This window comes from Neospora caninum, chromosome VIIb (genome assembly GCF_000208865.1).
Source record: "Neospora caninum Liverpool complete genome, chromosome VIIb".
Taxonomy (NCBI): domain Eukaryota; phylum Apicomplexa; class Conoidasida; order Eucoccidiorida; family Sarcocystidae; genus Neospora; species Neospora caninum.
In genome coordinates, this window is record NC_018394.1 from 618209 (window position 1) to 645400 (window position 27192).

Genomic DNA, 27192 nt, shown 5'->3' on the forward strand with positions numbered 1-27192 from the left:
TCTTCCTAGCTGTTCCCCATGTCCCTTGCTTGCTTCTTTAAAAGGCAAAAGATGCTCCACGGCTCCAGGCTCGAGCCACGTGCACAGCGATGGCATATCCCACATTGAGATTCTACACAGAAATCAGAGGTACCTTTGGTTTGCTTGTGAGAAAAACGTCGAAGGTAGGCTGTACCCAGTTTCTGAATTTCACGGGGGACCGGAGTTTTTACCTTCTAAAGCAGTCTGCGGACCAAGCCCTGTTCAGTTCGCAGTGACTCTCTACTCGTTTAAACGAGAGGACCGCCGACCAACGAGCTTGGCAGGCCTTCTCTCTGGCGGCGCCTCTCTCTCCAGAGCGAACTGGTGAACTGGTCGTCGAACCGTCAAGCAGCAGAGCCCGACTTACACGAAAAAGAGCTGAGATGGCTCGGGACCGAATGGTCCACCCAACTCAATCCCTTTCTTCAGATAAACTCCAGTGTAGAGGCGTCCAATCTGCATATCGAGAGTGACGCAAACATCTGCGTCCCCCTCTTTGACTGAAGATCAGCGAGCTTGCGACGCGAGTGACGGCGTTATTTGTAGCTTTTTCTGCGTGGCGCTGCTCTCATTTTTACCAGTCGAAACCGGGTAGATGGCATCGTGATGAAGCACTTGCCACGAGTTTTTTCTGCCACGTGCGCTGCAGCGTCAACAGCGGCTCGGCCAGCGCAGAAGCCAAACCGCCGCTCAAGAGCATTTTTTGCAAGGGGTGTGCTTCCGTGGTGTTTGCTGTCCTCCTGTATGTCGACAAGGCTTTTCCCTGCAGGACAGTCAAAATATTTTCTGATATGAACCGATAGTTTGGCACCGGAGAACTACGAAGCGTCTGCTGTTTTGGAACATCGGGTGCACAGCCAAGCGTACAGCCACTCTCTGTCCCGTGGCAGGCTCGTCGATTTTCGCCATCAGATGTCATTCGAAGGCACGCTAGCATGCCATACAGTTTTTGCTGCAGTCTCAGTTGTACATGCCCGAAGTAACTTTTCTGCAAAAGCGGTGTAGCTTTCCAACCCGATAGGCAATCATTCAGTAGCCCTGCTGGGTTTGGTGACCGCGAGGAGTTTGAAGCGAAGTGTGATACGCCCTGCCGGTGTCCAGCTACCATAATAATGAGGAAGAAGTAGGCAGCTTTGAAAAGTCTTCGATGTTTTTGAAAAGAGTACGCAAGGAGACAAGGGAAACTCAACCCTCTTGTGATAGGAGCGCACATTCCGATCCGAAACTGTGTGCGGAATACGCTATTGAACGGACTCCGATTTGAGACCGGTGCGAGGTGGGAGTACCCACGCGATACATGGTTGGAAAATGACAAGCCCCCAACCCTATAAAATCTGGTTGTCTTTCTCCCTCGTTTCCATCGCATTCCCCTACAGGACCCTGAGAGCCGCCTCATTCCTCTCTTTAGCAGATTCATAGATTCTGTTTGCCTTTGTAGCTATTCGAGCCTGGTGTAGCGCATGCGAAGCTCCTTTTCGCGGCGGGTCACGACAGCGATAAGCTGGAACGGTATCGAACCTATCGCAGATCATGACTTTGATAAGTTGAAGCGACACTGGCGACAATAATGTTGAAGACTGGCTGTCTGCGTCATCTTTAATCATTCGTCTCTCTGGGTTTCCGGATCTTTTACGCCTACGCCGACGTGGGAAGCCAAGTTGGTCAGCCGGCCTCTGGAAACACGCCGAGGCCGCTGACTTTGATGTGCAGATCTCCACCGGAGCAACCGCCGGCAAATCTGGGAGACTGGAGCGATACTTCTGCACATAAGTGGCTTCGTATATCCCCGGGAGAACTACTGTCGTTTTCTCTCATTGGTCCTCTTTTCGCTTCTTGCCGCGGGTATTGATTCGTTTGCTACTGGAGACTAGCGCAGCCGTTTTTCTTCTCGTTTTTGGCTGTGCTGCGCCGCGAACAAAGCATTCTGATCGGTTTTTAGAGTTTTGTTTTCGTCGCGTTTCCAGGCGAGTCTCCCGCCGCATTCTTGGACGGCAATCGGCGTCATCGAAGTGACGAGTTCAGTCACCGGTTGTCGAGAGAGGGCTCCAGCAATCGCTCGTGTCTAAGCAGTTCTTTTAGGCTCGATGGCATCGGACGGGAAACAAAGCCTAGACCTCGATAGCGGCGCGACAGGGGATTCTGTTGCGAACCGCCATCAGTACACGTCATTCGACAGTCGCGCCTCAGCAGGCAACGCTGGCGCTTTCGGCGCTCCACTTGCGACACCGGCTTTTCGACCGGCTAGGAGGATAGAAGACATGTCACCTCAGGAAATTATTCAGATGCTGCCCCCAGAAGACCGCAATGCCATCTCTCGGGTTGCATCACAAGGCAGATGGACCGGCCTCTTCACTGCGGCAGCGACAGGAGCGGGCGTCTATAGAGCACTCAAGCGCCGAGGTAAGAAGTGGATCACACATTCCTGAACATATGCAAGGAAACGAGGACCTGGAGAGGCAGATGAATATCCGTTTTGCCGCCAAATTATGCACACGGCTTACGCCCGTGTTCCATCTCCAAGTGTTGCTACGGTGTGTGCAGCGCATCCGTGACACGCCGCCGTGTCTTTGCGTGCCTCAGGGACAGCGATGCCTGCGGTTGGCGCAGTGTTGCTTGGACTCACCTTAGGGTATCCACTCGGCGTTTCCCTCACAGTAAGTGTCTTTCCTTGAAAAGAGGGAGCGATGTTCCTTGGCGACAGGGACGACAGAAGTTAACGGCACCTGCTGTTTTGCTGGCAACTGGCTAAAGGCAGACAGAACCAAATTCAAAGTGTGACTGCCTCCAGAGGCCTCACTGCCCTGACTTTCTTTGTCATTTCGACGTCGTTGCATGCAGGTGGCCTTTAATGGCAGTATCCTCCGGAGAATCAGCGGGGACATCTTAGAAATGCAGCGGCGGAATCGAGATGCCTACAGCCGCTCGGTGAGTGTTGCTGGAGACCGCAAGGGGTTTAGGTCGACTCGAATGCCTGTGCAAGTTATATCGTTAACTGCTTTCACAGAGGCATCGCATGTTTCTGACCCGAATCTCTAAGGCCACTCGCCCCCCGGACACGTCTCTGAGAGCAACGGTGCACTTACTTACTGGCCTATTTCTTCTTTGGAGGCTTCCCAAGATTTCGCGGTTCCGCTGCTCCACTTTCACGCTTCTTTTCGGTGCACATTGGCCATCGTCTCGGTATGTGTTTGAACAGGCAGCAGGGTACGACTCCACGTTTCCCGCCGGGCAAACTTGGCATCCGCAGCAAAACGCTTGGGGGCCGTGGACTGCTGCCCAGCAACAAGGCCAACAGGCGAAGTGGTCGGACACACAGTTTGCTGAGGGTAGTTTGAGCGACGCAGCCTCTGGGTTGATGAACGACAAGTGGGGCGCTGCCGACGCAAGTGGAAAGTCCTCGAAGGATGAGATCCTCAAGGAGTAATGTGAGGCGCACACCGTTATTCCCCAGAAGCGGTAATCCCTCAAAGAGTCGATGACTGTATCCCTGGACGAAAGAGAGAGGGCTTCCTCCAACGATACACGAAAACTGAAAGGGTTCTTTCCATTTTTTTACGTAGAGAGGAGTGTGCATACGAGGACGTGTCTAAGGAAAGGGTGAGAGACCGCAGGGTGGGCGTTCAACAGAGTGTCGACCCATAATGGCAAGTTGTCCAGGGCTCTCACCCGCGGAGCCTTCGCAACATTTTCGTCTTTCTCCAGTGACAGCAAAAGTGGGCATGAAGCATACTTGCAGTAGTGGGAAAAGCCGGTTTTTGCATGGCCTTGTGGGAGAGGGAAGGAGAAGAACCCGGTGAGGCCAGCGGGGGAATGTTGTAGAGGTGCGTCATTTTGTAAAGCAACTGCACCAGAGTTCTCGGTGCTGGTAACTGACGGGCTGGCTTCGCGAACTGACCACGTTTCTACAAAACAGAAGGAGAGCGGCGTCAGCTTACAGCAGGCGGTCAGCGAATTCGGTTTGGCTGCTGTATTCTGAATAGGAGTAACAATATCTGCATTGGTATTAACGTTATCCGTTATCTCCCGTGGTACCATGAGCCGCACTGTCGACCACGACGAACTCCATCGAGGCACTGCGGGTTGGTTCTTGTGTAAGAAATGTGGCATGTTTCTTTTATTCCGTGGAGGCATGCGTCTGAATCTTTTCGCTGGGCAGAAGAGTCTCTTTTATTAATTTCTTGAATACACTCAGCTGCCTCCAGAATCCACCGCCCCTGATGGTAGTTCCATCTGATGCGCGAATGTTGTTGTTGAGCTCAGTTTAACTTGCCTTCTAGCCTAGCGACTGAGGCTGCAGCGCAATGATAGCCACATTCCGAACGTACTCTTGGAAAAAAGGGATCTCACCATTGCCGGCCAACCTCCGCTTCGACGGGTTGCTTTGCGTCAGTTGGGCGTCTCCATCGGATCCGGCGATCCAAATAAAATCAAGTCGCAAAATTCGGGGACGCGTTTAATTGTGTCACTGTTAGTCTGGGCACCCGTCAGTGCTTGAGCGCAGACGCCGTGATGATAGAAATTCCGCTGCAGTAAAAAGACGCTCCTTTATGGGGGAGGGTCCGTCAGAGCGGCACCTTTCCTGCCCATGTGTACTGGTTGTGAAATCAAACAGATTAGTCTTTGTATGCATCCCACCCTCTTCTGAGAGCATCAGTTCGAATCATGTTCGCCCGAGATTTCGCGACTCCAGTACGATATCCTCGTGAAATTGCTGTGCTGCATTATTTTGTGATTGATGGAAAATCAAGTAACCTTTCGCTCTTAGACAATTGGTGCCCCATTACCCTTCCAGCACAGCTGTCCTCTAAATACTGTGTCAGAGAGGTCGCCCTCTGAGGGACGAGCGGGCTCAAACGATACTCACGATCCCCGTCCACAAAAATGGAATACAGAGTGGCTGTGAGCAATTGGTGCTGGGTGCCCCGCCGCGAGATTAAAACAAAGCGGCAGCTGGCGTCTGTCGGAACCAAGCCAGGTACACCGCTTCTTCTTCCACACACGCTGGTGCCGCAAGAACTGGTTGAACAACAGGAGGCTGAGGGTGCTCGAGAACGCTTACACTCACACGGAGAGCTTGAAACTCTGCACACTTTCTCGTGGACCAGCGGCGTAGCAGCGATTGCGGTCAGGTGGGAGGGTGCCGTTCATCGCCGTTTATGGAGGCCCGAGTCTTCTGTTTGAAAGCAGTTTTCTAATTTCGACCAAATTTTGACAGCCACTCACGGCGGCAATGGCAGTGGCAACACCGTCTCATTGTGGCGGGTCAGAGGACAACCCTGGAGATGTTGTGAGCTGTGTCTTTCTGTAGAAATCCAACACTTGTAGCTGTCTTAACCCGTCCAGTTACCATTGCATACTGAATACGTGCGAAACCGTGATGCGTTGCGCCGACTCTATGCGTCCTGCCGCGAACACCACAAGAAAGGAACGGATACAGCCACAAAGTGACATGTCGACCACACCGATGTTCTACCCGTGTGCTTCTTCCCGCAAGACCCGCAGCCCACAAAGTACTTTGTTTTTTATGCAACTTCACGAGTCACGCGCAAGACACCACACGTTTAGTTCAAAATGGAGCCAAACATTCAGATGGCGCAATACCTAGACCACAGCGTCAACACGAGAAGCGTTCAGTTTTCGTGCTTGGCAACTTGCTCTGTTCTTTGATGAAAGATCGTCGGGAACTTCGGGTAAGTCGAGTCCTTTGAGGAACTCGCAACGAACCCGAGACAAGACAAATTCGCGTATGAGTCAGTAGTGGATCACGGACGTACTTCCTGTCATCCCAGTGTACGAGATCCCTCCAGACTGCTTCCCCTATCCGACGAAGGCAGTGGCTACGGGAAGGAGATTTAGAACTAAACCAGACATGCAAGCGGTTGCCTGCCGGCTTCGGGCACCCCCGTCCATCTCTCTAATATTCAGCATAGACCAGAGGTATCTTGTCGTTCGCAAACCCGCCACGGGAATCAGTTGAGTCGAAGTGAAAGGTGCACATGCGCTTCTTCTTTTACTGCGCGTGGACACAGTGTTTGCGAAAATTTGTCATTGCCAGTGACCATAGACACGGTAGCAGCGCAGGCTGACGTCTCTCGATGCCGCTGTCCGTAGCACTCGTCTCTGCGCTTCCTCTAGAGGCTCCAAGGATTTCAGTCAAATCGTTTAGCCTGGAACATGTCTACCTCAGTGCGCGTCAAGACAAAGACTTGGTTTTGGCGAGATACCGAGCTAAGGGTCAATGTTTCCCCTCGTTTGTGTGAGGACGACATCAGCAGGAGACGGGTGCATGCGGGGGAGGACGTCGAGCCATAGCAACTTCGGGTCTTGACCCTGAACTGACAGTTTGCCTTTGGAGGAATCTTTGTTGAAGCGATTTTGCCCCTACCAACTCCTTTTCCCATGGATGGGCCACGTATTGTTCGTGCATGAAGTGTGTGGCGGGTATACGTCATCGCGGCCTCCTGGTAGTGTCATGACCAAGGTCGAGCCTCACCGGTGTTGCTGGTTTTCGGCTTTTTGTGTGCGGAAATTTCGTCTCCATTTTCCTCGTGCCTTCGCCTTCAATTGCTTTCGCACTCGTGTCATTTTACTTCCGAAGTTCTGGATGAACTCCCCTCGGTTCCGCCCTTTCGTCTTTCCGGGTGGCCAGCCTATACAACTGCCCGTTTGCTGCGACATGCCCGTAGTACACTTGCATATACCCATATCGCGCACGAGACAATGGCACACATGGTGCATCACAGCGTAGAGAAGTCTCCTTCAATCAAAATCCCTGTCGAGTGGTCGACGTTTTTAAGAAGCCCATGTGGCAGCGTCAGTTTTTTCCTGGCTGGCGGGTGTTGCTATCGCGCAACTCTGAACGCCGCGCAGAGGTTGTCTAAGCGTTCGTTCGCCTCCTAACGGTAAGAGCGGCCTCGTGGTGTGTTTTGAAGTCTTTCATTTGGACGAATGGATATGAGTGCCGTTGACGGACGGTTCCGCGCCTCTACATCTAGCTGCATTTGTCGGCGCGGGTAGTAAGGAACGCACGAGTTCTGACGGATTGACGGCCAGCCGGCACACCGGACAGGAAAGTAAATCTGCAGGTAAAGAAACGCATGTCCTGCGTCCCGTTCTCCCGTTGAGTTTGTGTACATTGCACTGTGATTTGGTTCCGCATGTTCTCCCCGTGTGTGGTCTTTTGGCCGTCACCGATCAAAATTCCAGGCGGTGCCTGGTGTGCGGGAGGCGGAAACGCGTTCCATCGCGAATACCCCGGCGTAAAACGTGTTTTTCTTGTCCAGGTGATGAGTGCCATGTTTTTTGGCGTGTGTGTCCTTTTCCCCGGTGGCTAGACACAGAGCACTGCCGGTCGCTGGTCTGAGAGCTGCGGTCTTCGAGAACCGTTGCATTTTTTCCTTGTCTGGTGTGCGCGAAGCGGCGCTGGACTCGAGAAACGTCTTTTCGTCCTTTCGAAGCGTATGACTCCGCTTTCCTGTCTGTGGCATCGTTCACCGCTCTGTTCCCAGCCTCCTGCTGATTGCCAGACTCTGCGCGTGCATTCGAAATGCATGTGAAGACAGCATCGTGGCCACACCACACTTTTGAGGCTCTTCTTCGGTGCGTGGCAACCTGCTTCTGCCTCTACGGCCCGACTGCAGCTGAACACGTCTCGTTCCCTTCATGAGCATTTCGACTTTGTTCACCTGACTCGCCGTTATATCGGCCATTCCTCTGTGGGTTCCCGAGAGGATTTGCGAGTTCAGTTCTCAGGTCCGTCTCTCATCGTGTTGGAACTCACTGCTTTGTACCCGGCCTGGTTTTCGAGACGAAAGCGAAGCTGGAGGACCGCTTTTTTCGTTTGCCTCTCAAACCCCGTCCCGAAAATGGAGGATTCGCCGGTGCGATCCAACCGAAACGGCCAGCTGCATGCAATTCGCGGAAGGGGCGATCGACCTGTACGGAGGCACGGGAGCGCTGTGCAACGTTCTGTAGACGCGAGTTGCCGCCGCTTTCGGTGCCAGTTGACCCTAATTGCCTGGCACGTTTTGTCGACGCCGTCGCTCGCCTTCCTCAGAGACTTGTTTTGCTGTCGGCGTCAAGCACGGGGTGAATCGGCCGCTCCTCTGAACGCGGTGGCGGGCAGGGGAGAAGAACATGTCACTCAGGTCTCCGATCCCCTTCCCTCAGCTCACAGCTCGGCGTCACACGAGAGTTGGGGTGTATGTACACAGTCTGGACTCGCGCTGCGGGAAGGCGGGCGAATTTGGATGCTCCTCACCCTCGCGGTTTCCATTCTCGGCAGCTGTCTTGCATCTGTGGTCCTGTACCTTCTATGTGTTTGGAGGAACGATTGGCAGTCTATCGATACAACTTTTTTCACTTCGTCGGGCAAGCACTGGCCGTGGGCACGGATTCTGTGTACCCTTTTCCTCTTGGTATGGTCCTACAGTGTCGTCTTGGCCAGCAGCAGCGTCCTCGTGTACTTCGCCCCGGCTTGGTGGAGGCGGTCTGCGGAGTCTGCGAATTTTGCTTCCGCCGCCCCGTCGCCCTCGCTCGCCTCGCCGCTTGCGCCGGCCATCTCGCCTCTTCACTTGCTTCTTCTGCCTGCGTGTCTGCTGCTGTGTCTAGCGTTCCTCCTGATCACCTTTTTGGTGTGGGGTGTGGAGTACCGGGGAGTGCATCTGTGGCTGGAGTTCTATGGACCGTCTCTCTACGCGCTGTCTCTTCCGGCTGTGACTGTCTGTCTGGCGGGCATGCTGGCCATCCTCTTCGCTCCCTCACATTCCTTCGGTCGCCCCCGCGGAGTTATTTTTCCGTCTTACGTGCCAAGCCCCGTCGGTGGTCACGCGTACTCGCCCTCAGCGCCGCTGCTCGATGCCGCCTTGCCTCCGCAGCTGCCTCGCTTCCCCGCGCCTTCTCAGCCTGCCTCTTCCGCGTCTTCCCGCCCTCTTCCTGGCGAGAGAGAGGAAGGTCTCAGAAGCCAAGGAGCAACAGAGTCAGCTGGCGAGGCGGGGACCACAGCCGCAGCGCTTGATTCCGGAAATGGGGAGCTCGAATCGACGGTGCCGCCTTGCGTGTCAACGCGCAGACGCGCGTCCGCGCTCTGCTATGGATTCCACGGCGAGGGCGCAGAAGACAGCGCGGCAGAAGGCCAAGCGTGCGCGTCTTCCGCCGCCAAGTGGAAGCGCGCGATACTTCGACTTCCTCAGTGGCTAGTGCTTCTTTTGCTGTCTGGGCTCTGGGCCTTCCTCCTTGCGGCGCCGTTTTTCTTTCCGTCGCTTTTCTTGTCCCCCTGTCTGCTTCGTGGCCCACCCGTCTCTTCCTCCGCAAACGCCAAGAGACGCGCAAAGTTCACTGGAGGACAAGAAACACTGAAACATCCGATCTTCACGCTCGGAGGAGACACACAGCCAAGTGCGAAAAGTGCAGACGAACGCCGTCCCAACGTGCATCCCTGGCTTCCAGAGAAACCTCTGCTGATTGGACACAGAGGCCTCCCTGAACTCCGTCCAGAAAATACAGAGTAAAGCAGTTTTATCAGAAAGGCACCAAATTCTGCCGCTTGCGCACTCTGCGAACCTGGCCTTTCATGCGAACGTACCCCTCTACTTGAGGGGGCTGCCAAACGTACACCGCCATGCCTGTCTTTCGAGTGGGCGGGGAACCCTCATTTGGACTCGCGGAGAGGGGACATGGTGACGGACAGCCTCTAGGTGTCCCGAGCGTCTGTTCTGCGTGTGAATCGTTCTCTGTGCGTCGGCACGCCATCTTCACGCGTTTTCTTGCGTGCGTTCTCTCTCCCTCTTTGCGTTATCTTCCTCGCCAGTGTTGCTGCGCATCCGCCACGAGTGTGCGGCGGCGGTCGCGGCGCGAGAGAGCGAAGTCCCGGAATAGCTTGCTGTTCAGCTGTTGTCTCTCCGCCTTCACTGCATTTCTCCTGTTTGCCGTTCCTCTGTCTCTCCAGGGTTTCCTTTCACGCTGCAGAAGCCATGGGATGCGATGGCCTCGAATCGGACGTTGCAGTCTCTGCTGACGGCGTTGCCTTTCTTCTCGTAAGCGAGGCGACGTCTCTCAACCCGTCGAGATGTTGCCGGCACAAAGCGATGCCAAGGGGCTGTTTGTGTCTCTGTCCTCGTCCCCCTGTTGTCCGGTTTCGGTCGCGTCGCATTGCCCTCGGCTTTCCTTACTCCCTCGGTTTTTGAGTCTCCTCAAGAAAACCGGATCTCTTGTCGAAGCTTCGTCGTCCTGCTTCTTCCTTCGTCTCCACAGCTGCAGCCGACGACGTCAACTTCGTCGGCGTTAGCATGGTTCATCGGCGCTCGCCCTAAGGCGCCTGCAGAGGGACGGGTCGCCCCTCCCCCCCCGCCTCCTGCATCGCTGGAGCCATGGCGTGCCTTCGTCGATGGGCCGCGCGCCTCAGAGCGGCGAGCAGCGGCGATGGGCGTCCACGTCGATGGCGTGTCTTGTGTGTCTGGCGTTTCTCAGCACGACGCAACCTTCGCAAGGACAACAAATGTTGCCAAGGTTTTCCCTTCTCGGACCAAAACGCCAGCAGACCTCTTCACGTGGAGCGACGTGGCTGAGCTGAATGCGGGCGAGTGGTGGTTGAAAGTGAGTAGAGCAGGAAAAGAGGAAATGAACGCCCGAAAGAAACGGAAAAGTACGCCTCAGAGACAGGCGAGAAAAGTGCGAAACGTTCCGAGTCTCAGGCGGGAAACGGTACGCTTTGATTCTGGGACTGCCGCCGAACCCTTGAAGCGTGCACGGACTGCCCCGCGCTCTCCCGTATACATGTCGCGAGACGCGGTCACGGATGGCAAACGGAGCGTTGCCGTTTGAGGTGGACCTCGGTGTGAAGTCACCAAGGGAAGACCTCGCCAAGGGAAGACGTAACCAAGAGACGAAATCGCTCAGAGACGCAGCGGCGATGGGAGACAAAAGAGACAAGGGTGGCTTTATGCGCCAGCCTGTCTTTGGAGTTGCCGCTTCCTCAGCCACAGCTCGGCATCGCTCGGGCCGTTGTCTCCTCTTGGGGTTTCGTGCCCACAGACCGACCCGTACGGCACGGTGAAGCTGGTCGATCCTGTCATGCAGAAGGAAATATCGGAGCAAAGTAGGCCAACCAAATCTTCTTCTCGTCCAGGCGTGCCAGGCTTCACGTGCTCTCGGCCTTGGCGTTACATCGGTCTTCTTTCCTCTTTCCTATCTCGTTCTCTCCTGGGCCTCGTCTCTCCAGTCGGTCTACCCTACTCCTGTCTTTTCTTTTCCGTCGAAGCCTTTTCGTCGTCCTCCTCCCTTCTGTCTCCGTGAGTTTCTTCTGCCGCCGTCTGTTTCTTCGGTCGCCGTTACTCCTCGTCGTGCGGACCTGTCCCTTTTCGCCCGCCTCTCAAGACGTCTGTGTCTTTCCTCCCCCTTTCGTCTTTCGCGGTGCTTCATTCCTGTCCCGTTCTCTCTCTCTTTTCCGATCTTCCCTTCACGTTCTTCGCCTTCTCCCCCTCCAGCTTTCGCTGGAGCCTGTGCGCTTTCCCTGCCACAGTTCGCCCCTCACTTGCTCGTCCGGCCTTGCTTTGGCCTCACCACCGTGTCTCCACCTCTCACTGTAAAATGTCTACGAGGCACATCTCGTTCTTCTTGAGGCGCGCAGACAGCGGCGATGCGTCTTTTCGTTTCGCTCCTCCAGAGGAACTGGTCCCTGGGGGTTCGCTCTTTCTCTTTCAGTCGCGACACCGGTCGCTCCAGCTCTCGGGTCTGGGAGTGTTTCAAGCGATCGCGCGTTCGACAGCTTTTGGAGGGTGGATCTTCAAATGTGTGTGCAGAGGTGCGTTTGCCTCGCTCTCTGCTCTGGACGCTCGGTAGCGACGTCGCTGTGTGTCTTCGAGGCTTGCCTGGATGTGCAGAGATCCCAACGCTCGAGTGGCTTATGCGCAAGGCAGTCGCCGCGAACCGCACGCTGATCTATGATCTCAGGTGCCCGAACTGCGACTACAACACTTGGGGATGCGGGACGAAATGCGTCGACCTGACCGTCGATCTGGTTCGGAAAACAAAGTGCAGCCGCTATCTCTGGTGGCTGCAAGACAAGAGGTACCGTCCACGGCTTTTTCGCTCTGGCGTCCAAACGCTTGGCCCGGAACTTCCGGAAATGTCGAGTTCCTCCACGTACACTCGTTGGTGCTCCCAGAATTCCCCTCACCTACACGCGCGCATCGGTGCCGGCGTGTGTGCGGGGTTCGATACCGCGTTGACTGACGCACGGGTTGCCTCTGAAAAACGCGGGAGGCGGAGAGCAGGAGCGGTGCCTGTTGACGATGTTTTCGTGCCGCGTTTCCAGTTTCCCGCACGCTTCCAGTGTTGGGCCGCGCGCACAGGCATCGAGGGGAGGCGATGCGCGCAGTGGAGATCGTCGGTGTGTTGAGACCTCGCGAAACAAGAAACGAGTCTGTTGGGCCCAGGGCGGACCGTCCGTGAGGCCTTTCCTGCGGTCGGCTGCGCAGTTCATTCTCCGCTCGTCGAGTCGCCTGCGCCCGCGGTCTGCCGTCGCTGTCTCTGTTGACACGTGTTGCACGTGGCGGCTTTGATTTGTGCCTTCGAAGTCTTCATCAGCCCCAGCTTTCGTGCGGATTCTCGGCTCTGTCCGAACAGAAAAGAGGTGAAGGCGGAGTTTCCGGACGTAACAATCGTCACCGCTGCGGACCGTCACTTCACACACGACGCCGACAACCGTGAGAGAAACGCGCGAAGAAGCCATATCTCTGCTGGCGCATGCAGACGCGCACAACGCTTTGCATGCAGACGTACACATGTCTACAGAGACGCTTTCGTGTGGCGTTGAGGGCTGCCTGTTCTGCACGTTTGATGAATGCCGAAAGAGGTGACGAAGGCGCCTCGTTCTGACCGTCTTTAGGATGGGCCCCGGGGCAAGATGGTAATCGTCTTCGCGATCGTCCTCTGAAGATACAGGCAGACAGAAGATGTTGCAGGCAAAGAGAGGCGAAGAGCGAGGGGCTCGCAGGTGACAGATACGCCCAGCTGAAAAGGGTGACGAACCAGCAAGCTTTGGCTAACACGATTGCTTTTTCGCACATTTTTTATCGTGGATGTTCGCTGGACCTTCTTTCGCGTTTTCGTGAACTCGCAGCAGAAAGGCGTTTCCCCGGTCGTGTCTTGCCTCTTCAGTGACGGAAGTTCTCAACGTTGAGTGGGTAGAACTCGATGCCAGCTTGACGAAGACGTGGAAGGACCAAGGTAAACGCTGAGACGTAGGCTGTCTTTCAGTCCCGGACGCCACGCTCAGTTCGCGCAGTCCGCGGGCGTCCACCGTTCGCGCCCGAGTCGCCGCTGCCCCGGCTGGTCAAGCGAATCAAAGCGAATCAACGGGGCCGCGCGCTGACCACTGTCGTGCATGGACCGCTTCGCCAAGGAAACTGCGGCTTCTGTCGCACCCTTTCATTCTCCAAACTTCACTTCGTTCTCCTCGCATCTTCCCTTCCAAGCGCATGCGCTTGTCTCTCGTGTGCATTCTCCTCCCCTCACTAGGCGAACCGGCATATATATATATATATATATATATATATATATGCATATATAGGTATATGTAGGTATAGATGGGGGCGTAGGTGCGCGTAGGTGTATGCTCTAAGAATGTGTGTAGCGGGGCGGCCCAAACTTCCTCGGTGTGGTTGGCCGCGGCCTTGAAGAGGAGCGTTGCCTCTGAGCACGGCGTTTGCAAAGTTTTTCTGTGGACGCTCTCGCAGGCTACTGGGTAAATGCGTACGTGGTCTCCCAGCCTTGGCTTCTGTCCTACTTTTGGTGCGCCGGAGTTGACTCCGTGACTACCAATAGCTGCCACCGTCTCGAGGCGATGGACGCCCCTGTCCAGCACATGGCCTGGGACGCCTTTCTCTGTGAGGAAATCCTGAACTAATCGAGTTCTGGAGTGCTCCACCGGCTGGTTTCTCTCACGCCTCTTGCTCGTGCGCGCACTCTGCTCTGATTCGGTATCTCTGTGTTTCCGGTTAAGTTTCCAGCAGGCGTTCTCAGCCGAGCTGCGTTTGTTAGCCGCGTCTTGCGTCTTGTTTTGCCTACTTTGGTTTGCACGCGTAAAAGGAAGCAGCAAGCGCGAGGCTCGACGCGCGTATCCGCGGGCACACACATCTAGCCGAGTGCTTTTTGTTTTCGGCTCAGGATTGAGAAACATGGTTCTGTGAGCCTGCCGAGTGCTGTTTTCTTTTCCCTTTTCAGGGCGCGTTGCCATGCTGGATCTTTTGTGCGTCGCCCTACTGATTGCTCTTCTCTACGCTTCCATGCGCCCACCTTCGGAGTGCCCATGTTGTCTCGCCGTCGACAGCGCAGACGCCTCCGGCGTTTTGGAGTAGCCTGCGAGCATGCAGTGGCGAAGAAGTGGGGTCGGAAGTTTGGGGCGGCGACCGCGTGCGTGCCTGCTTTGTCTCTTCCCTGTGTTTTCCATTCAGAATGGCGTCTGTATGTTGTCTTCTTCCCTCTCTCCTTGGCCGCTCGTCCTCTGCATTCTGTCTTGTCTTACGAACGCTTCTCGCCGCACCTTGCTTGTGCCGGTTCGTGCCACGCTGTCGGTTCCGTGTGTTCAGCTGTCCGCTCGCTTTCGTTTGTCTCTGGTCTTGGACACAGTCCGGGGGAAGCGAGTGAATGCCGTTCCGCCTTCGTGACAGGAGAAGTTTTCCTTTGTTTCCTCCGGTGTCTCCTGGACGAGCAGACAAGGGTACTGGGTTTTCCGCTGCGGATTTTTAGCATGACGCAGAGTCCAGGTTCTGAGTGCAACTTCGTGGCCAGGGTGGCTGTTGTGCGTCTACCACACACAAGGCAGGGACGTGACCGGAATGGGAGGTTGACAAGAAAGTGTATTTCCTTTTTAAACGAACTCCATTCTTTTGGGAGTTTTGTGGAAACACCGACCGCGTCCGCTGCGTAGCTGCAGCCAGCGCCTTTTCGCGGTCGTCCTCCGTCACACGACAGACATGGCGTGCATGTCTCGTTTTTCAAAAAGATGTGGTTCAGCAAACAACAGATGGCTCCACTCGAGATTGCTCGTCATACAGGTTAAAGGATAATCTTTCCGTTTGGCTCTCGGCATCACCCATCTCTGCGTGTTTCGCGCAACAGAAGCCGCGCTCTGGGGAAAAGACGGCTTCCCAACAAAGTTTTCGTTGAAAGGGACTTCAAGAAGACCAGGCTGGGTCGTTCAAAGATTCCGTTCCTTTTCTGTCGGAATGTGCAATTTTGGTGTTGCGCAGAGAGATGAACATAGCGTAGTGCTCAAACTCGGTGACGCTGAATTGATCGTTTGCTTTAGGTTGTCGCACACGCGTCCAGCCTTTTTACATCCCTTTGAACGAGTCGCGAAGAGAAGGCAACACTACCCAGTAGAGATTTCAGTGCAAGTCCGCATGAAGTTCCGACGCTCCCCAATCCTGTCGTTTTCCCCTGTCATGGTATGCGCGCACGAACCCTGTCGCACTGCCTGGTCCCAGCATCTAAAGGATCCGTTTGGATGCTGTTCCACATTTCGAGGCTTGATGGAAACTCGACAATGGCCTGTGTACGCAGGAGCAACCTCGAGAGACTTGCAGTATCCGAGTGGCTATGGTCAGGATACCAAGGACGAATCGGCTCCTCTGGTTTGTCCTATGTGAGTTAGGAGAGCTCCGCTGAAGTTGGCGGCGCAACTGTCAGCGCGGGACAATCGGCACATAAACGCGCCTTTTTCTTCTCTTCTCTTTCCGCTAACGACGCACCTCCGGTCTCCACTTCTCAAAAACCCCATCGAGCCTACATTTTTGGACTGTGTGCAAGAGAAAGGGCGAACGTAGGGGCATCGCTCGATTCCCGAGTGTCGGGAGAAGTTTCAGTTCCTGACTTGCCAAAAGCTCTTGCCTTTCTCCGTAGATTCGCGGTTGTCTTGCGACGCCAGCTGGGGCAGGATATACCGTTTCTCTAAACCTCTGCCGCGTTTACGTGTGCTTACCAGGGTCGTCGTGGTCCATCTACAGTGTATCTCGTCGCTGACACCCTATTCAAAAACATGCGGCATTAATGTCTTCTTCTGCAGTCCACCAATCCGTCTGAGATGTGCGCGACTCCGGTTTCTCCCCAACCCCCCCGCCGGTGTTTTTACCGCGGAGACTCGCGTTCGAATTGCCCCAGTGGCTGAAAAATCATGCTTTGAAAGCCGGATTCGGGGCAGCTCCACGTGTTCGCTCTGTGTTCCAGTCCCATGACTACCACCACCCATGACGCTAACAAGACTGTCCCTCAACACCTGTCGCCGCCGGACGGCTTTTCTTCCAAAGTTCAGACCTTGCCTATACCCACTGTGTTGAAGAAACAGCTGCGACGAACCCAGGACTGTTTTCGCTAGTAATGGCATTGCCCACTATCGAGTTCGCTTCCAGTTTCTCCTCTGTCTTTACGTCCCGTCCGAGGGATGTGGGGGAAAAACGTGGCAACTCGCGTTCAGTTGCAGGCAGCGAACGGGTGATGTGTGCCGACCCATTCCTGTCATGCGCGTCTCCAGCTGGTTTCTGAGTTGCCAATTTTTATTTTCTTGGGCGTACCTTGGCTTCACTGTTCATGTCTTCGACTCGACATTCCGCACGGCGTGCAAAGACATGCATATCTACCACGGTCCCCGCTCTCCCTGGCGCAGCGGAAGGAAAACGACACTCTCTCGCAAACCGTAGAAGAAGCGATTGAAAAGACAGAAACGGAGGAAACTCAAGGTCTGGTTAACAAATTCCTTCAATAAATCCTTCTGCAACGAAACTTCATCCGGCCAGGAAAAACACGGCACACGGACTGAACAGCTGCCGGACGAGCGAGTCGAGATGACCCAGAAGTTGCAGAGAGGCTGAGAGAATAGGATTCTCCACGCTGTATCGAAATACACAAAGCGGTTCTGGTATACACGCGTGTGCCTAACTAAGTGCACAGCAAAGTGCTGTGTATAGATCACCTCTCTCCTGCTTCCTCTTTGGCTCGGGGTCTCCGGTCGGCCAACAAAAACATCGGGCGGCGAAGCACGGAGGTCGACACTTGAGAAAAATAAAAACAGCACAGGCTCATTGACCCCTGCATGACACGCAGCAGTCTTGTCTGACAATCGCGGTCCTTTCTGATGGTCCTGCGCGTCCGCGTTTTTTATGCGTCCTCTCGAATCGACGTCACATCCTCCGTCCCCCCGCCTCTCTCGACGTCTTCCTCGTGTTCTGTGTTTGCCCGTTCTTTTCAACTCGTGTCCCTTCCTGTCCCTTCAGCTAACGACCTTTCCCCTCTCATTTTGCGATGCCTTCCCTATTATCGAAAACGCGCGGGGTTCTCGATCCTCTCTCCATTTTGCTTTCTTCCTTCTCTGTGCATCGAAGACAAGCATTCCTTCACTGTTCAATTCGCGTCACCTGCGCGAGAGGCCTCTGTCGCGAGTCCGGTCGTCCCACAGAGGGACGTGCCCAAATGCCCACGATTACACGGGGCGTCAAGATACAGAAGAACCGCCCGGTTTCTCTCCGCGACTCTCGGAGCATTTTTGCCACGATTCTGTCGCACCTGAGTTCTACACAAGAGAAACGGACGGTGCCGCGCCTCTCGGTTCGTCAATCTGCGTTCACAAGTTCGTCTTGCCGCGGGCGGGGAGCGCTCAAGACGGAAGTGCCGGAAAGCCTGCGCGCGGGGCCCCGAATGTTGAACGCACCTGATTTCCCATCTCCCTTTTCTTCTGCATTTCCGCTACACCTTCGTCTTCGACGCTGCGCTCCGCCTCGTCTGACTGCTCCACTTTCGTCTTCCCTGTCTGCGTCAAGCTCAGCTGGTCCCCCACGCGCGAAGCCTGCTTCCTCGCTTCACTGTCCCTGCTGACGGGCACGGCGTCGTCGTGAGAGTGGAAAGCCCGCGGATTCCTTCGGCGCACTCTCCACATGCAGCCGAGCATCACGTAGACGACAGAGAGAACGACAGCGATGCTCCACGCAACGGGCAGAGCGTCGCCTTTGAGCAACCGAATGGTGACATTCTCATACAGCGGGATAGAGCCGAGCGAGATGATCCCTCCCACGGTGAGCGCCAACCCCGAGAGCTTGCCAAAGTGGCGAGAGGAAAAGGTGTTTTCGACGTAGCAGAAAACTTGCTCCGAGTCGATGGACACGTACACGCAGAAGCAAATAACGGCCATGTAGTGGACGCCGTTTGCCCCCGTCGGGAAAAACGACTGGCCGACAATCGACAAAAAATACACCAAGGCCCCCGCCGTGTTGATCAGAATGAGGACTGGGAACGGCCCAAAAATATCGACGGTTTTCCCGAGGAGCACGCACGGAATGAAACTGAAGGACAGCGCGAAATCCATAAAGTCCACAACGCGTGTCGTGAACAGACGCGACGCAGCGGTTTGGAAGAAGGACGTCGCCACCGCCTGACAGCTCCAGTACAAGGCGATGCACACAAAATGAGACGAGCAAAGTTGCGAAACGAACGACGGCTCTCCCGCAACTCCGCAACTCCGCTCTTCCACTTGGAGCGCCACGACCGCAGGCGCGTCGTCCGCCCTGTGCACCTGGTTCCCCCGATGGCAACACGGCCCCACAGACGACCGCCCGTCCCTAACCAGCTTCTCGCCGCTTTCGGGGAGTCTCTCTGGGTCTTTCTCGCCCGAGCGCGAGCCGCGATTCGCCCAGCAAGCACGCCACCGCGTCGACGCTCTCTTCTCCGGTTCCGTCACGGGCGCAAGCTCCAGCGGTGCGTCGGCACATTCCTCACAAGTCATGAAATGGCATCCCGTTCCCCCCTCGAGGTCTTCTCCCGTCTCGCCCAGGCGGCGACCTCCAGGGTACCCTTCATCTTCTCGAGTAGTTCCGACTGCGTGGTCGCTTCGGATCCCCAACGAAGCTTCGCCGCCCTCCCTGTGTTCCCGTTTTCCGTCCTCATCCGGTCCGGCACGAACGCCGTTCCTTTCGCTCTTCCTGAGCCCCACGAGACGCTGCAGCGAGCGAAGAAGTCGCTGAAGGAACGACGTGGGTCCGGGCCAGTTCCCCGTCCTCCTTCCCGTTTTGCTGCGGCTGAGAAACGAGCCTCTCGTTGCGCCGGGAGCAACGCCCTCACACAGACTGTCGCGTTTCCCTGCGTCTTCTCTCCCGCGGGCTTTGTCAGTCCAGTGGACATCCGCGTTTCTCCCAGACAGCTTGTTGCCTTTGCAGTCCTTTTCCAGTTCTCGCTGCGGAGCCTCCGAACCGGGAAGGGGCTTCCCGTACGCGCGCCACGGGATGAACAGGGCGGCGAGAATGAAACAGAAGACGGGGCCGGCACAGAGGTACAAGATGCAGATTTGCGAGAACGTCCAGGAGGACAGCACGTTGTTCCACAGCATCGCCAGAAGCAGCGGAACTGCGAAACTCGACGTGTTGGCGGTCCCCAGCAAGGTTATCACCGTCGCTCTCTTGCCGGGAAACAGCGTGGCAATGAGGAGGGTGGGCAGATATCCCGTGTCCGCGCCCAAGCCGATGAAAACCATGCTGGCGACGTACGCGGGAAACCGTTCAGAGCTGCATGCCAGCAACAGCCAGCCTATTCCCGTTAACGTCTGACCCAGCATCGCCGTCTTCTTCGGACTCACGTGGTCCAGCAGCGTCCCGGCCACCACACTCATAAGCGTTTGAGTCACGTAGCAAATCGTGAAGAGCGGGGAGACGGCGACGTCTTGGTTGTCACAAATGTAGTATTTCGGTTCGCCGTTCGGTTCATCTGCCTCCGTGGTCCCTCGAAGATCGTCCACGTAGTTCCCGTTCTCGTCTTTCTCGCACACCCAGCTGTACGCACCCGACTTGTACAGCATGCAGGCAAGCGACGGCCAACCAAAGTAGACGCAGCCCGTCAGGAAGGCGTAGACCATGTAGATGGCGACAAGAATTTCCTTCATGAGCCCGAAAGGGGTACTCGGGTGATGGGAACCCAACACAACCTCGGCACCCGGCAAGTCATCGTGGTCAAAGTTCTCGGTGTCGGTCACCTGCGGGAAAGCGTCAATGTGCATGTACGGCGGAACCCCCGCTGCGTCGCGATCCCCCAGCTGTGCACTGGCTGCGGAGTCCGCACCATCGCCCGGCCCTCTCTGCGTCCCTCCAGGCCGCCGGCGGACCACGACCTGGGCCGAGACGTACCGGGACGCACTGACAGGAGAAAACCCAAGAGCTTCTCCGGAGTCGTACAAGCGGCAGTCCTCGCCCGTACTCGTCGACGCCCCACAAGAGACACGCGCCGCCGCAGCGCCGCGCCCTCCAAGCGCCTGGAAGGGACAGTGCGCGTCGTCTGCGTCAAGTTGCGTCGATCCACACGACGAGATGCCTCGGTCGTCAAACACATACTCCGCCTCATCTTGGCTGTGGCCACGGGAAATAGGCGCCCGGGGGAAGTCAGTGGAGACGGAGAACGCCGACCGGCGACTGCCGTCGCGAGTCGGGGGCGACGCCTCACTGCAGCTGGGCCGCTCGCGCGGCGAGGTCACCGCGGCGGCTGTGATTGAACCCCTCAGACTGTTGTGCGTACGCGCAGGATTGGCCGCAAGAAACAGCCCCGCAGCGAGAGCAGCGGTCGGATGCACAGAGACCGGCGTCTTCGTGGCAGCGCCGCCGCCGTCGTTCTCCGGTTCCGTCGCCCCCTGAACTCCCAGTAGCGTAACTCGCCGCGGGTTCCGGGGACTCGATGCAGGAGACGCCAACTCGCAACCCGTTTCGCGCAGACGAGCTGTCTGCGAGAGAGGCAGGTTCCTCGCGCCAGGCGTCGAGGCCTCGGGCACGGATCGACGTGGCGATCCTTCCATCGTCCACAAATTCAGAAAACGTGGAGTTTCGAGTCCAGAACGCTGCGCGTTCCGGCAAAAGAAAAGATTCTCCCCTTTTCTTTGCGCGTGACTTACACGCAGCAAAAAGCACGTCGGACACCTCGTGACAGAAAATCACCCCTCACCAGACCTTTTCAGCGATATATGTGCACGTTTCGCACAGTCGGTCCACGACTTGAGCGCACACAACGAGTCAATGGAAAACTACTGAAAACCGCTGTATTTCGAGAGACTGACATCCCATACACGACTCTGCTCCCCCGTCGACTCGGATCTCTGATATCTTGTTCACGGATTCACGCAAGACACTTCACTCTGGAGTCAGGGACAACCGCGTTGCTGCTGGGCGTTCGTGCAACCGCCCCTCGCCTCGCTCCTGGGGGGAAAAGAGCTCTTCCTCAGGATCGCATTCGAAAACGTGACTGACAAATTACTGGTAAAAGTGGACCACGCAGTGGCCGGACGCTTCCACCGTATGGGAAGACGCGCTTCAAACAGTAAAAAGAATAGAGAAGCATACCCCCGTTCGCCCGCTGCTTCGTCCTCCACACGCCACGCACGACACTAAATTACACCGCCGTCGACGAGGACTCTTTGCCCGTTCCTCTCGACGTCTCACCACGCGGCACTCGAAGTCGTTCTTCCCAAAGTTCCCAGTCTCTCTGCCGCAGATCGAAAGAACGCAACGGTGCGGAACGGCAGACGGGGCTCTCAAACCACCACGGCATGCAGCGCGTAGCCAGCGCGCGCCGCCGGGTGCCCGTCTGCAGCCCAGGTTGGTGAAGAAGCGCAGTGAAGAGGGCCGGCGACCGCCAGAGAACGCTCCAGTCCAGCAGTCCAGGATACTCTTTGTCGCTACCCTAGAGGAGAAATCGGACTGGTGGACAGCGGGCGACAAACGAACAGAACTCAACCTACTCTACAAAAGCTGTGCACATCTGAGCGTGCCCCGGACAGCACCCACGACAAACGGATATTCCCACCGAAATGACTGTGCACGGGAGACAATGAAACGCAGTCGATGGACGCACACCGGTCGGCTTAAATGATACAACGGGCAACACAATGAATGCTCGGTGCGAAGGCTAGAGCAGAGCGTCTTTCTCTCTGGAAGAAGGCGCACTGTCGCCACACTGACAGGAGTCGCCTGGTCACACGTTAGGACCGCAGATCCTTGGACAAGACAAAGCACGCAGGCGAAAGACAGGAGACGAGGGTAGGGTAGGGCAACACCCCTCCCGAATATGAACGCAGTGCTCTCTTTGAGAATGATCCCTGTGTTCAGGGGGAAGACACTTCGTCACACCAATAAAAATGACGCAATTGCATGTGCGCACACAGATGGACTAATGATATAAAGACACTAAGGAAGTCACTGTGTCGCTGCTGAATCTGGTGAGGAGCCAAGGCCTCAAGGGACTAGGGAATCAGTCCAAACAAAATACCTGTGTGTTTTTAAGGGCGAAGCATACCCACGGCTTCCAGCGTAAACCAATGAGCGCCAATAAAATGGAGAAAATAACGCACCGAAGGACGGAATGGCTCTTCTGCTTTCGGCCCCCGGCGAAAAAACCAGATGCAGCCGAGCACAACCCGAGAAACCCCGGGACAAGCAAACAGCTGCTGCTACACAGCCTCCTACAAATCCAAGAGCCCGTCTCTTCAGAGATGTGCAAAACAGGATTCCAAAACAAAGGGAAACCAAAGACTTCGCGAAAGAGCGCAGATCGAGCTTTCCACAAACAATGCTCGGGTGGTAGGACGCGCGTCACGCAGGGAAGAACGGAACGCCTACCTTCGAATGGACTTCAGGAGACCAGAGACGAAGGAAAGTCTGTACGATCGATTCCGCAAAAAAATTAAGAACACAAATTCTATGGACGAGCCATTGGCACCCACTGAAAAGGTGTACCGGGGACGACGACGGCGGATCCATTGTAGCCGCAAATGATCGGGCGTTGTAGTAAAAAATGCGTAGAGGCCCACTTCTCGAGAAAACTCTGCCTTGAAACCTGGCCATTCAGTGCCATAAACAAACAGGAAACGAAACTCCCCACAAAGAAAGCGGAAATGCTGACCATGGAACGATCACGACATCCAACACCAGATGTCCAAAGAATAACCCATGCTTCATCGGTGAGACGTGTACCCACAGCCTAGACGGGGGAAGGGGGGGGGCACGAGAGGCCGCCGTTTCGAAAATCCATGTAAGAGTCTCTTTTGAAAAGAGCTGACACAGAAGAGACCGACACAAGGCAGCCTTAAGAGCACGGGCTCCCTACTTTGTTCCAGTGTAGCAGCAAACCGTCGAAAGCAACAAGAGCACGCTTACAAAGATGCTGTGGGGCTGACGGACGCAAGAGCAATTGTGGGGGAACCCCCGGCACCGCAACGCCAGTCCGTCCACGGCTACACCCGTGGCTGAGCGGGTAAGACCAGGTGAAAGAAGCTGGTTCTTAACTCCAAAAATCAAAACCCCCAACGGCTTGAACTGTATTTTGGTTTTCGATCTGATCGAAAACGGCAAACGAATAAGGCAGTACACCATTTCTTCGGGTCGAGGCCAGCGTCAGCTGGCAGGAAAAGGTTCAGTTGACGTAGACACGACGAGATGGAACGCGGAGAAACAGGGCACTCGCTGGAACGGGTCTACCCCGGTGCCTCCGCTGCGCGTGGGACCGCGGCTACCCACTTTTTGTCTTGGACTCTCTCACCCACCTCGATTTTCGACTCGGTGCAATTTGTCCGAGGAGCGCGACCGGACGAGTCCGAGTCCCAACCGTGCCAACCGTGCCTTTTGCCGAGCTTTGGCACCGGCGGGACGGACTGCGTGCCGGGACGGTTACTGAAAAAAGAAGCCTCCGAAAACGCCGTCAATCCAGGGACAATTTGCGTGACAGATGCACCGAAAGGTACGAAATCGTACACGCGGCTGCAGAGATGCTTCACAGCATGCTGCGTCTCGTGCTTTTGAGGGTGCTGCTGCGGGTGATAGTCAACAGAACAAGCAGTTCGATCAGCATTCGTTTGTTGACTCTAACATCGGAGATACGGGCAACGTTCCCTCGATCGTCCTAAACCAACTGCTGTCTACAATGGTGCAATTTCAGAGCCACCGTGACGTTTCAAAATATGGACGATTGTCGCTGGCTCCCAAGGGAAACGCTGCAGTGGGTTGTCTCCTCTTCAGATAGCACCACGGCAATGGAAGGAAATTTCATTTCTCGACCTGACTATATTAACACCATAGGCCCACGAAATTCTCTTTTCGGGACGCCAAAGGAGTCTGCTTCTAAGCCGAGCTGGTTGGTTTACCCAGGACTGTTCCGCGGGCAGAAAGCCAAAACGGCCACGTCAACAATTTTGAATCATGGACCCCTGATCACGAGCACGACCGTGTCAGGTTGAAATGAAGTTCGCTTTCTTTGGTTGCCATAGTTCGTTATGTCAATTCCCTTATCCCCTGAAGAACGGAGACGGTTTTGGGGCAACACTGTATCTACACACGGGTTCAGGCGTTCTAGATGGAGCCGCCTTGTGCAGAGAGTCCCGAAATGGTATCCTGAAGAATAAAATATGATGACAGGAGAGGCAGGTCCCGCGCTATGAATCATCCAACCTCTATAGCCGTAAGTAGGTGAGAATCAGTTGTTTGTCCTTTGAGTTCCCTCAGTTTCGTGATATACTCCTCAGTGAGGTTAGCCTCTCTTGCGGACGCGTCCGGGGTCTTTGGTTGAGACGCAGCCGAGTAGGGCATCTGGTAGTCTCTCGAAGGAAGGTAAATTGTGCCGTTTGCTTCGAGGACCTCCCCTGAATAGTTTGTGCCGGAAGATCCAATGGGACCAGTTCCGTTTAGTGGACCCGCCCCGCCAATAAAATCTAGAAGGGTTTCAAGCTTGGGTGTCACTGTGAGAGCGTAGACTGGAAAGTAAGCCTGAGGAAGCAGTGAAATCACTACGTAAGCTAAGTATAGGAGTGCGCCGACCTTGCATGCGTGTTCCCACGCATTTTTCATGTCCTGGTTGTACCGGTCGAAGGTCGTTCGGGGGTCACAGGGCCCGTCGTACGTTTCTGGAGCCTCGCAGATTCCCGTTTCCTTGGATTCGAGATTCCAGCCAGAGGGGCACGGAGCGCTATAGTTTCGCCGGACACCGTCCTTGCGAGGCCACTTGACGCCACAGCGAAGGCTCTAAACCATGGCAGCCGCTATATATTTGCTTCCAACTGTGGAGTACAGAATCGCATGGCGTACATAACTGTATTTATGGTCATCTGAGAAACCTTCAAACGACTGCATCTTCTGACAAGGGCCGTCATAGTGCTTGGGTGCGTGGCACTCAAGGTGCTGATGACAAAAGAACAGGAATCATTAAGTTTTGGGGCAACGGAGATGCATCCAACTCTTACTTGTTCAGACAGCCGGGTCCAGCCCAGTGGACACGGGCGACTAAAGTCGTACCCAGTCTTCGTGTCTGCTGGCCAAGACACTTTGCATGTGCTGGCGAACGTTTCCTTGTTCTCTCGCTTCATTGTTCCTGCACACGTGGACAGACGAGATTTTCCTTTTTCTCTCTGGTACTCAAATCCTCTAACCAACTTCGTGAACCGCAGCACAAGGCCCAAGGTAGGAACGCGGCGCCTCGCAAGTGACGCCATCAGCTACATGGATGGGGGATGCAAAGCAGTGTCGGAGACCCAAGCACACACCATCAACGACAGCTGGTACCTTTCTCGATCCATCCGACAGGACATAGTTGTGCTTCGAAGTCATAGTCTGTTACTCTGCACGGCCAGGAGACGGAACATCTCTGCAAACAAAGGGTCGACAGTCATGGACAGAAAGACCACACCCTGACCTACTTGAGACCTGGAAAGTATTCGTGTGCATTGTCTGCAGAGTGAACGTGGCAGGAACGTCATACAACTCACCAGTTTCTTTTCGAAGGCTCATCATAGTGGCGGAAGTCCTTCTGTCGAACGCAGCTGAGGAATGCGGTCAAGTCTGAATGAGCCCAATACGACTTAGTACTGACAGCTTACTCTCCATTATACGTAGAAGGTGCCAGACACTGTCCATCAAGTTCCGACCACCCTAGTGGACACAAGAGACTTCACACGAACTCACGTGCAAGTAAATTCGGCAAGTGGAATCGAGTATCCGACCTGTACTCTTGAGTACACAACTCTCGACATGGCCCTGACATCCCTCTCATTCATTAGCGATCGCTCGAGTTACTTCCAGATTTTCTGTGCTTACAGTTCGTTCCACACTGGGCAGCAAATGCTCTTTTATCCATAGCCGTGGCATCTATCAATTTGCATTCAGCTACAGGTGACAGATGCAAAATTAAAGTGTTCCCGTTTTCCTCACTCGACATATCTTGTATCTTGTCACAGTTGCCTGAGAAGAGCATTGGCCTGCTTTCACCGTTTACCGGTCGTGCCTTGGGACCTGCCTGCGTAACTTGGCAATGCCTAAGGACGAGGTTAACATGCGATTTCCCTGGGCATTTCTCGCTTGTTCCTTGCCTTGCAATTTTTCCCGTCTCCAGTGTCGTAAAAATCTTCTGGGCCTGGGGAAGAGGATGCCTCTCATGCCAGCATTATCAGCGTGCTTCTCTTACACAGTAGTGAATAGTCACGAGCCAAACAACCTTCGCCGTCAGGATTGGGGAGCATCATGGTCCTTGCTGCTGCTTCTGTTTGTGCTTCAACCTTCTGGCTGATCACTGGATCGACAGTGACGTCCAGCAGGCGGATTTGGAGGCCATAGAAGTCAACTCACGCGACGGAGGAACGTTGTAAATTATTCGCAGAGCTGCATCAGTCAGTTCCCGAGTGAACTGAGACTGATTTGACTCTTTCGTTGGATCGTCCAAAAAACGGCTGAACGAGTCGAGAAGGCGACCTGTAGTGGCATCCAAGCTGCGCACCTCAAGAGGCCACTGGGCTTCGACTGGATTCGCAAGTCTCTCAATGGCAACAGCAGTGGCCCCCCCGATGACCCCGAAGAACAGACAAATCACGATACACCGCGCCATGACTTCGACAAACGTGGAAAAAGGATCTGAATCCACCTGAATGCAACGGGTAGTCGCAGGCATTCCAGGCGCGAGGAAACCGTGACGAAGCTGGCACCGCGTACACTTGCGTATCAGGGTAACAGCTACTGTAGTGACACTCAAATAGCAGGACACATGGTACTCAGCGATACTCTTCAGGAGATTTTGAAATCAACCTGAGCTGAATTTCTGTCTAAACACGGACATGGACGGACTTGCGACCACAACAACAGCATGCGCCACCGCGGGGGCCCTGTGAGCGGCAGG

General features: G+C 55.3%; 3 protein-coding genes across 3 annotated transcripts; 2 read left to right on the forward strand and 1 right to left on the reverse strand.

The window, feature by feature from the left end:
* Positions 1-2105: 2105 nt before the first annotated feature.
* On the forward strand, positions 2106-3445 carry NCLIV_024650 (conserved hypothetical protein; the record flags this gene model as incomplete). The annotated part of the gene is made up of 4 exons (XM_003882660.1): positions 2106-2421; positions 2602-2675; positions 2860-2946; positions 3218-3445. The coding sequence occupies 4 exons, from the start codon at positions 2106-2108 to the stop codon at positions 3443-3445; spliced, it is 705 nt and encodes a 234-aa protein (XP_003882709.1).
* Positions 3446-7567: 4122 nt separating this feature from the next.
* On the forward strand, positions 7568-14378 carry NCLIV_024660 (glycerophosphoryl diester phosphodiesterase family domain containing protein; the record flags this gene model as incomplete). The annotated part of the gene is made up of 9 exons (XM_003882661.1): positions 7568-7620; positions 8453-9526; positions 9968-10055; positions 10489-10614; positions 11053-11116; positions 11901-12087; positions 12646-12725; positions 13180-13248; positions 14245-14378. The coding sequence occupies 9 exons, from the start codon at positions 7568-7570 to the stop codon at positions 14376-14378; spliced, it is 1875 nt and encodes a 624-aa protein (XP_003882710.1).
* Positions 14379-17671: 3293 nt separating this feature from the next.
* NCLIV_024670 (major facilitator superfamily domain-containing protein) lies at positions 17672-20842 on the reverse strand (the record flags this gene model as incomplete). Its single annotated transcript, XM_003882662.1, has 1 exon — positions 17672-20842. The coding sequence occupies one exon, from the start codon at positions 20840-20842 to the stop codon at positions 17672-17674; it is 3171 nt and encodes a 1056-aa protein (XP_003882711.1).
* Between the last annotated feature and the right edge of the window lie 6350 nt (positions 20843-27192).